The sequence below is a fragment of the Pituophis catenifer genome, unplaced genomic scaffold (genome assembly GCF_029215685.1).
Source record: "Pituophis catenifer annectens isolate HBS135680 unplaced genomic scaffold, rPitCat1.0.hap2 SCAF_3, whole genome shotgun sequence".
Taxonomy (NCBI): domain Eukaryota; kingdom Metazoa; phylum Chordata; class Lepidosauria; order Squamata; family Colubridae; genus Pituophis; species Pituophis catenifer.
In genome coordinates, this window is record NW_027256883.1 from 189,808,514 (window position 1) to 189,819,236 (window position 10,723).

At 44.0% G+C, this 10,723-nt stretch overlaps 1 protein-coding gene across 1 annotated transcript in view; it reads right to left on the reverse strand.

Annotated features, from left to right (window-relative positions):
- Window positions 1-9,795, reverse strand: part of EMILIN3 (elastin microfibril interfacer 3) — a 42,065-nt gene extending 32,270 nt beyond the window's left edge. The window contains exon 1 of the mRNA XM_070939982.1: window positions 9,590-9,795. Within this exon, the coding sequence (XP_070796083.1) occupies window positions 9,590-9,795 (206 nt within the window). The remainder of the gene's footprint in view (window positions 1-9,589) is intronic.
- Between the last annotated feature and the right edge of the window lie 928 nt (window positions 9,796-10,723).

Below are 10,723 nucleotides of genomic sequence, written 5' to 3' on the forward strand. Positions count from 1 at the left end.
TCAGCCCTCCCCTAGGTCATATGACCACAGTTTGGGCACTCTGCAGTCAGCCTGCACATATATTCCTTTGCAGTGTCCTGCAGTCACATGATCATGATTTATGGTGTTTTTGCCATTTATTTCTGCCCCATAGCCAACAATGAGTTTGTTTAACGACTGCAGCATTCACTCTGCAACTGCGGTGTTCACTTTACGACCGTAGCGTTCGTGGAATGGCCACTGCAAAAAAAAAAAAGTCATAAAATGGGGTCTGCTCATGTGATCATCTGCTTTACAATTGTCACAATGTCACAATTTATGACTCTAATTGCCAATTATAGTGTAAATTGAGGATTACCCATATGCAAGAATGATGACTGGGTCTGTGCTTACTTTCATGCATTTTGTGTGCGTTCACTATCTCAAATTATATATATATATATTTCAGTAACATGCCTATTTATGTTAATATTAATTCTATGGGGCCAAATAATCTCATAAAAGGTCAGCAGATGGCTTAGAAAACTGCAAATGTAAATCTCAGTTGCATCTATAAAAAAAACCATATGTTTCTCATCCTGTTTTTCATAGTAGCTAACCAGATGCCACTATAAAACTTGTGTAGAATATGGAACAGTTATAGCTAGCCACTGCTGTTGCTTTCATTTATTGCCTTTAGGGACGAGAAACCCTCAAATTTTGTGTCTTTTACCTGTGATGAAATTCCCAAATATTGTGCTGGAGGCTATCTACAGTATCAAAAATTAAAGAACTTATAATTGACTTCAGGAGGAAGAGAGATGTACATCTACCACTGTACATAAATGGTGAGGAGGTGGAGAGGGTGGGTAGTTTTAAATTTCTGGGCATTTATATCTCGGAGGACCTCTCATGGACTATGAATGCTAACATGTTTATGAAGAAGTCACAGAAGAGCTGTATTTCCTGAAAATGCTCAGGAAGATAAATCTATCTCAGCATTTACTTCTGTCCTACTATCGCAGCACCACTGAGAGTGTCCTGACGGCATTCTTGCATGGTATGGTATGGGAGCAGCTCTGTAGCGGACAAAAAAGCTCTACAGAGAATCATTAAAACTGCCCAGAATATCATCAGACTCCAGCTACCGGCTCTGAACGACATCTTCGAATCTCGCTGTTTGAGAAAGTTGCATAACATTCTCAGAGACTCTTCCCATCCTGCTTACAATCTTTTTGGACTGTTGCCTTCTGGCAGAAGATACAGAACAATTAAAACTCGGACCACCCATTTTCTGAATAGTTTTTATCCCAGAGTTATAATTGCACTCAACAATGAACTAAAGGGCTACCATCAGTGAGCTGTTGGACAGTATTACTTGGTCTGTTGTGTGGATGCTTGGGTGGTTTAGGGGTGGGGAATTGTAGTGGGTGGGAGTGTGTTTGGGGATTGTTATGTGTGTTGGACCTGGTCTTTGGGTGTTAAGGGAATTTCGTTGTATGGGTATACTGTGTATACACGTACAATGACAATAAAGTTATAAATTAAATTTATAAATTTAATTATAAATTTAAAATCTGGAGGGTAACAAGTTGGGGAAAAGCTATAATAAACCTTTGGGGGTTGTTCTGATATGTTTCTAAAGTTTTCTATGCCAAGGACAGAGAATTCTCCTGACAATGAAAAGGACAGCCAAAGGATGAATGGTTGAATGACCAGCTCTTTTAAAGAATGGCTTTTATTTAAGAAATAATATTTTTAAACTCTCCTATAAGAAGTTTGGCTACAAAAAGCGCATACAATGTCCTTTTCATGGACTGAAGAAATAGCCCCTGTGTAATTCATTAGTAGTATTTTTTAAGGGCATGCCCTTAAAAAAAAAGAAAGAAAGAAACTTGATTAAACAAAATGTTTAGGCAAATGTTTGCAAGAAGCTTGGTGGAATTCATGTAGGTGCAAACCAGGTTGGATTGAAATACATAAACTGGAATACATGTATGACAACACAGAGACTCATGTAATGCACAATAATGATTAACTCTTTTAGATCCTGCAGAAGAGGCTTGTGAGGCTCTGCCTTTGATTCCTTCTTAAAAGCTTTCAAACTGTTCTATTAATTTACTTCAACCACCACTTCTGTCAGCCCAGGCCTGAGACTCTTTGGATGAAAACAAATGATTCGTGCTTAAAGTATCAGAGGTTTTAACCTTATTTGTGTCAGGAGCAGAGCAGGCCACAACATGCCTGCAGACCTCTCCTGGGGCACCTGCCAAGTTCCTTACCCCACCTAACTTCACCTGGTTTGATTTCATTCAATCTGTGTCACTCTTGCCCACGAAGAACCAGTTGTTCTCTCTCAGTCCAACCTATCTTGAAGAACATAAAATGAATGGGGATTCCAAGGTAAACTACGTCCAGCTCCAGAGGGAAAACAGATTATAAATCTAATAAAAAAGCAGTGTCACCATCCCTGCAATATTCTTAAAATTCCAAACGAGCCCACCAGTTCACACATGTTGCCTGTCTTTCCTCTCCACTTTAGTCCTTTTTTGGAAAGGCCCCATAACTCAGCAGGAGGACGCAGCCTTCAATTTTCATCCAGTGGATCTCTCAAGAGCATAGGAAACACATATTCCAGATGCTCTTACCAGCATCTGCATAGGAGATGCTATTTTGTCTTTCATTACATTTTTTTTGCTTTCCATTCAGCCTCATGCACTCTGAGCTGTGCTAAGAAACAGTTCCCTGCAACTCCTTCCTCCAAATGAAGTGTACTATCATACTGTCATAAATCTGTAGAGATACTCAGTAATCCAAGTCATGGTTGTCCCAAAGGTGCTTTTTCAGGAGGCAACTGGACTTTCTTGTTTTTTCTCTTGAAGACTTTTCACTTCTCATCCAAGAAACTTCTTCAGCTCTGACAGGTTAGTGGGGAATGGAAGGATTTTTTATTCCTTGCAGACAGCTGGTCATTTGCATCCTTTTAGAGCAGTGGTTCTCAACTTTCCTAATGCCGCGACCCTTTAATACAGTTCCTCGTGTTGTGGTGACCCCCAACCATAAAATTATTCCTAAAACCATCGAAAATATGTGTTTTCCGATGGTCGTTGAAGAACTTGGAGGTTTATCTGTGTCCTCAGGGTCACCTGAGTAGTTCTCCTGGTTCCTGTAGTCTGCAGTTTTTTCTCTGGAAATCATTCCTACTCCCACACCATTCAAAGGGTGTTCATCCCAAATTATATAGCTAAATGTCTGTAGAGATTCTCAGCCATCCAGGTCATGGTTGTCCCAAAGGTAACTGGACTTCCTTGTTTTTTCTCTTGAAGACGTTTCACTTCTCATCCAAGAAGCTTCTTCAGCTCTGACAGGATAGTGGGGAATGGAAGAATTCATATTCCTTGCAGGCATCTGCACATTTGCATCCTTTTAGAGCAGTGGTTCTCAACTTTCCTAATGCCACAACCCTTTAATACAGTTCCTCGTGTTGTGGTGACCCCCAACCATAAAATTATTCCTAAAACCATCGAAAATATGTGTTTTCCGATGGTCTTAGGCGACCCCTGTGAAAGGGTCATTCGACCCCAAAAGGGGTCGCGACCCACAGGTTGAGAACCACTGTTTTAGAGGGTCCATTCCCCACTATCCTCTCAGAGCTGAAGAAACTTCTTGGGTTAGAAGTGAAATGTCTTCAAAAGAAAAAATAAAGTCCAGTTGCCTCCTGAAACAGCAACTTTGGGACTGGCATACTAGTAGCAAGAGTTATGCATTACATTCAGAAGACACTTGGCTTATGGCTGGGGTGCCAAACGTTTGGCTCATGTTCCAAGTTTCCCTAACATTCTTTTTATGGGTCATCCAACATGGATAGAACTGATAATATAGGTAGTCCTCGACTTACGACCACAACTGAGCCCAAAATTTAAGGTGTTAAGTGAATCACTGCAGTTGTTAAATTAGTAATACGATTGTTAAGTGAAACTGGTTTCCCCATTGATTTTTCTTGTTAGAAGGTCACAAAAGGGGATTCCATGACTCAGGGACACTGCAACCATCATAAATGTGAGTCAGTTGTCAAGCATCCAAATGTACGTCACGTGACCATGGGGATTCTACAATGGTCATAAGTGTGAAAAATGGTCATAAGTCACTTTTTTCACTGTCGTAATTTTGAATGGTCGCTAAACGAATTGTTATAAGTCGAGGACTACCTCTATTTTGTTTGTTTTGCATTTGGGGCTGTGTTTGACCCCTTAAAACTTCTGAACTTCTCTCCCAAAATAGGCCTTGGTTGTGCCCACTTTTGATATATGACTCTTGGTGTGTGATGTAAAACCTGGCCTTGGAACCAACAGAAGATGCATTTGTGGGCTGGTTTATGAGGATGGAGGAGGGTGGGATGGTTCGCACAATTTAATGCATGGTGAAACCTTTCTTCATTAAGAAAGCTCATATTTTGAAGCAAATCAACCTGATTTGAACTTCCTAGCCTAACAGACAGGTTGGAATACAGTCCAATAATGTTCTTTGGCAGTACATTCCATGAATTAATTATGGGTCGTGGGACACTGTTTCTTTTGTCCGTCCTGAATCTCCGGCCATTGGGTGACCCCTAGTTCTCGGTATTATGGAAAGGGGGAGAATCTGCTCTATCTACTTGCTCCACACCATTCTTTAATTTTTTTGGTTTTATTGTGTGTCCTCTTAGGAGAATCAATAATTTCCCAGCCTGTCTCTCAGGAGTGCCATTTCTGGGTGGAATTGTTGACCCCAATTCTATTTCAGCCAGTTTGTGATTATTCTGCAGGAACACAAGAATGTGTCCCACTTCATTTATTCTTCATAATGGTAGTAGATTGTTATTTAAAATTAACTGGCTTTGTATGCCAAACAAATAAAGGGGGGTGAGAGAGGGGAAGGAAGAGGAGGGGGAGGAGGGAGGAAGAGGAAGGAGGAGGAGAAGAAGAAGAAGAAAGAGAAGAAGATGACGACTCATGACATCTAGGTTCATGGAACCCAAATCGTTGGAAAATACCCAGTCTAAAAATGTATTTATTTATTTATTTATTGGTTCGATTTATATGCCACCCTTTTTCCGGAGACTCAGGGCGGCTTACAATACGTTAAGCAATAGCCTTCATACTTTTGTATATACCTGCTTAGTAGGGCTTTCGCCCCCCCCCAGCGGTGTTCTTTTTTTTATACAAAGTCAGCTTATTGCCCCCACAATCCGGGTCCTCATTTTACCTACCTCGAAAGGCTGGAAAGCTGAGTCAACCTTGAGCCTGGTGAGATTTGAACTTGCAATAATTGCAGGCAGCTGGTATTACTTAACAGCGCTTTAGTTTGCTGCGCCACCAAGGCTCTTTTTTATTATGGAATTTGTTGGATAAATAGACCATAATAATAATAATAATAATGTAACTGCATATAACAATGCAGAACAAATAATGCTGCTACGTTAAAATTTAAAAAAATAAAACCTGCTGAATCAAGATTTAGGGATGTTTGGGATCTTTCTTCTCCCTGTAATCCTGCATAACCAAAGGACTCTGCTGGAGTGCACTGACCATAGAAACGGGATCACTGAAAACTAAGTTCATCCATGAAGTATCACACGTAAAAGTTGTCTCCATGCAATTTTTGGACAATGTCCCCTTGTCTTTCAACCTCCCTGTTACTCGCACAATCGTCTACCTCTTTCAAAGCTCTCTATGGAGCACTTCAGAGGGATAGAGGGGAGGCTGTGAAAAAATGGATCGGTCTCATTCAGCAGATGGTATATAAAATGCACCTGATGTAAACAACTATTTGCAATTCATGGTTGAATGCACCTGTCAGCAGCCCTTCAAACTTTGCTTTAAAACAATATTATCTCCTCTTCCATCTACCCCCTCCCTTGGGCTTTCACTGAAGTCTGGGGAAGCCTTTTGCTTCCCTTTTTGAAAAAGAAAAAAAAAAGGCTGTAAATAATGATATGCTTCACATCTGAGAAAAAGAATGGATTTTTGGAACAAATGAAAAGGGCAAGCCTGTGCGAAACTCTTTCAATGTATGGCTGTGAAAGTTGGACCATAAGAAGGGCTGAACGCCAAAGAATTGAGGCTTTTGAACCAGGGGTGAAATCCACTTACCTTCACTAGCAGTTTGCAAATGTGAGCATGTACAGAGCCTTCTGCGCATGCGCAGAGGGTAAAAAATGGGATGTGATGACATCCAGGTGGGTGGGTGGAGCCTCCTGCCACCGGCGCTACTGGTTCACCTGAGCCAGATAGAACCGGCTGAATTTCACCACTGCTTTGAACTATGGTTCTGGAGAAGACTCCTGCGAGTCCCTTGGACTGCAAGGTGATCAAACCGGTCAGTCCTAGAGGAGCTCAACCCTGATTGCTCTTTAGAAGGTCAGATCCTGAAGATGAAACTCAAATACTTTGGCAACCTAATGAGAAGGAAGGACTCACTGGAGAAGACCCTAATGCTGGGAAAGATTGAGGGCAAAAGAAGAAGGGGACGACAGAGAACAGGATGGCTGGATGGAGTCACTGAAGCAGTAGGTGTGAGCTTAAATGGACTCCAGAGGATGGTAGAGGACAGGAAGGGCTGGAGGAACATTGTCCATGGGGTCACGATGGGTCGGACATGATTTCGCAACTAACAACAACAATGCAAAACTCTACTCAGCAGTAATAAGTCTCATTGAGTTCAAGGGGTTGACTCTTAGTAAATAAGATGACATAGGAATGTAACCTAAATTCCAAATAAATATCCAATGGTATCAACTGAACAGAAATAAGGATTTATTGAGCCTGTGTGGTGCAGTGGCTAAGGTGTCAGGCTAAAATGTGAGTGACCTTCAGCCAGTCACTGTCTCTTAAGCCCTGGAAAGATGGCAAATCACATCTAAAATCTTGCCAAGAAAATTGCAGGAACTGATCCAGGCAATGACCGGTATTCAACACAGATGCAAAGGTGATGATGAATGACACACATCATTCATCAATAAGCTATCTATTAGACTGTAATTCTGAGCATATTATTAAATGTATATGTTGCCCACCTCACTATCCAAATCAACTCTGGACAGCATATAAATTAAATAAATAAAACTTCTCAGAATTGCAGTATAGCAGCATTAATACTGTGGCAGGATCCTGAGTAGTTGCAGGAATGTGGCCTGTGCTTTTTACTCATGTCTCCAGTCTTGGTTGAAGTTTCCCTGCAGCATCCTCAGAAATAGGGAAGACAAGTTACACAGAGAAATGTGGGGGACACATAAACCCTGATGATGTAGCTAGTGCTGCAGACTGGCTCCCAAATATCTCTCAGTTCCTGTTAGTGGGGTGTAATACTTAAAGCATGGGAGTAGAACTAGGGAGACTAGCTAATTTAGGCCCAATTGATCTCTTTCATCCCTCCTATTTCAGAGGGTTATTTTGGTGCACAGGAATAGGAGAGATGAAAGAGAGTAAGTTAGTCATGGTGACACAGTGGTTAGAGTGCAGTACTGCAGGCTACTTCTGCCAGCTGCCTGCAATTTGGCAGTTCAAATCTCACCAGTCTCAAGGTTGACTCAGCCTTCCATCCTTCCGAGGTGGGTAAAATGAGGACCCAGATTGTTGGGGGAAATATGCTGACTCTGTAAACCACTTAGAAAGGGCTGAAAAAAGCACTGTAAAGCGGTATATAAGTCTAAGAGCTATTGCTATTGCTAGTATCCCTAGATCCAGTCCCATGCTTTAAGTATTGCACCCACTAGTAGGAACTGGCTGAGTGATTCTTGGGAGCCAGTCTGGAACCCAACTATATCATCACACTAACTGGTTCATGCGTCCCCCACATTTCTCTGTGTAACGTACCTTCCATAATTCCGGAGTACTTCACAAACTTTCTCTAGCTATTGCAAGAAAGAAGGGATCTAACACTGAAATAGGCATGCGGGAGGCCACCGGTGCCTGAGCTGCTTGTCACAATTCCCTTTTTTACTTTGCAATTTCCACAAACCCTTTAGCTTCAGAAGGCAGCCAGCTGCACACTGTCCTGTTCATCTAGATGCTTAATTTGGGAGATTTCTCTCTTTGCAATGTATTGTTCCTTCTGTTGTTGTTGTTAATTGCGAAGTTGTGTCCGACCCATCATGACTCCATGGACAATGTTCCTCCAGGCCTTCCTGTCCTCTACCATCCCCCAGAGTCCATTTAAGCTCACACCGACTGCTTCAGTGACTCCATCCAGCCACATCGTTCTCTGTCGTCCCCTTCTTCTTTTGCCCTCAATCATTCCCAGCATTAGGCTCTTCTCCAGTGAATCCTTCCTTCTCATTAGGTGGCCAAAGTATTTGAGTTTCATCTTCAGGATCTGGCCTTCTAAGGAGCAGTCAGGGTTGATCTCCTCTAGGACTGACCGGTTTGATCGCCTTTCAGTCCAAGGGACTGGCAGGAGTCTTCTCCAGCACCATAGTTCAAAGGCCTCAATTCTCTGGCGCTCAGCCTTCCTTATGGTCCAACTTTCACAGCCAGACAAGGCAACTGGAAAAACCATAGCCTCGACTATACACACTTTTGTTGGCAGGGTGATGTCTCCGCTTTTTAGTATGCTGTCTAGATTTGGTTCCTTCTATAGCGAGACTTTTTTTACGATTATTCCCAAGCAGTATCTCGGCGTGTGCTCTCTGTATGGCCATCCACCAATCTACCTGCCTGGAAGTCCCATTTCCCCACTTGTCCCGGAGCCAAAGCAGGTGATCTCCGTCTCCAGCTCAAAGCGCCGCGGTTCCTCCCCCTTCGGGCACGCCCTCACCTCTCCGCCCTTTCTCCAGCGAGCGAGCGAGCGAGGAGGCGCGTTCAAGCTCGAGGAATTCGGAGGGAAAATTCCTTGCCCCTGAACTGGAGAAAGGGTACCCGGGTGTGGGAGCGGGCCCGCCGGGGAACGAATAACCCGCACCTCCCCTCCTTCCCTTCCGACTCATCATCCCGATCTGTTCCGAGTGTTTCGGAGGGGAAAGAAACCTCTTATGATGGACTGGATCTCTGGTGTGCAAGTCGAGAGCGAGAAATCCCTCCCCCCCCCTCGCAGTGCTGCATCTTCTACTTTAAATCCGTCCAGAAATAGCGGCCCCCGGTTTACTGAACACCCTTTGGAGCAACCGTAAATAAAATGAAATGCACGCTTCTCCATAAACCAACCCGTTCTTCCAGCCCTTCTCTGCGGAGCATTCCAGATTGCTAAAATCCATAGAAATTCTGCAGATCTACGATCTTCTTGGAAAGAAGGCAAGGAGGAGCAGTATGGGGGCGGGCAGTGAGGAGAGGGAAAAGAAGTTCAGAAGAAACTCAGCGTAGGGGAGTAGAAAACATCTATTTTCTCTTTCCACGCGTGGAAATCACTCCCCAATTCATATACCTCAGTAGTATCACGGGGACCCCCGGGTAAGGGTGGGGAAAATCCTCTGGGACAAATGAAATTGACCCAAGAATGAAATTGACTAAACCATCAGAAAAGGAGAAAAGGAGAAATGGGTAAGAAACACCGAAGCTGCCTCCGAAAATGGATGGGAAGGTGTGTAACCGAATACCTGCTTCCCGAGGGATTTGCAAAGACACGGGAAGACCGCGCGAACAAAATTAAGATGCCTTACTTATGTCTCGCCAGGGGCTTCTCCGGAGTGAGTTGAGGGCTAGATCCCGAGGTATAGAGGTTGTATCTGCTGCCGTAAGAGATGGGCAGAGGATGGCGGTAATACGTCCCTTTCGCCTCGGTAAGGCAAACCAGGGTCCCAGCGCAGAGCAAAGAGATCGACGTGCCAAAGGCAACTTCTCTGGAGAATCCTTTCGCCCGGTTCATGATCCCTTCCCCGCAGATCGCGCGGTCAACTTTCTCCCAAAAGATCTGCTGAAGGAGTTCGGTTTGAGGCTAGTTGGGTCTCGGCTTTCCAGTCTCTCCGGAGAGAAGGTGGGCTGCGATTTGCTCTTCTCCAAGCCCTTGACGAAATAGGAGGGGTGGGGGATTCTTTGCCGAAAGAGAGAGAGGGAGAGACCCGGGCGAGGAGATCTCTGCCCAGGGAAGGGAGGGAAGCGCGCTCTCCGCTGGCGCCTGAGCTGCTGGTTCCAGTTCAACGCTCTTTTGTACCTTTCCTTGCCATTCACTTTTCTCCAGGCAGCTCGGGTCCCTAGTACGGCAGGGAAGAGGGGCGGGACCCGGGCGGGACCCCCCCCCTCTCTCTCTCTGATTCTCTGGATTAGCATAATACTCCTTCCATCGTCTCCTCCAGCCGATTGGCCTTTGAAATGCTGGCCCAGCCAATCCGGGTCCAATCCCCCGCAGCGCTGCATCAGACACTATCTTTAAAACCGAAGGAGAAGGAAAAAAGGGGGAAAGAGAGGGAAGAAAAAGAGGAAGGAAAATGGGTTGGATGATGGTTGGGTTGACTCTGAGGGAAGACAAAAAGGAAAACAAAACCAGGGATGAGAAAAACTAGATGGGGGGGGGAAGGCCAAAGAAAAGGGGAGAGGGAAGAAGGAAAACCACAGTGTGCCAGATTCAAGAATGCCCTCTTCCAGGAATGTTGGCAGGAGGAGGTGACCGATTCTCAAACCTCTCCCCTGTTCTGATTCTTATCTTCATAAAGCTCTGGGTATCCCTGTACATCAAGCAGTTTACAGGCACAGGGAGTTGTGGTAGCTGCAGTCCACAGGAATGTACATAATTGCATATTTCACTTTTGGAATAATAGCATTTTAGGGTTTAGTTTTGTTTTTTTTAATGAGAAAAG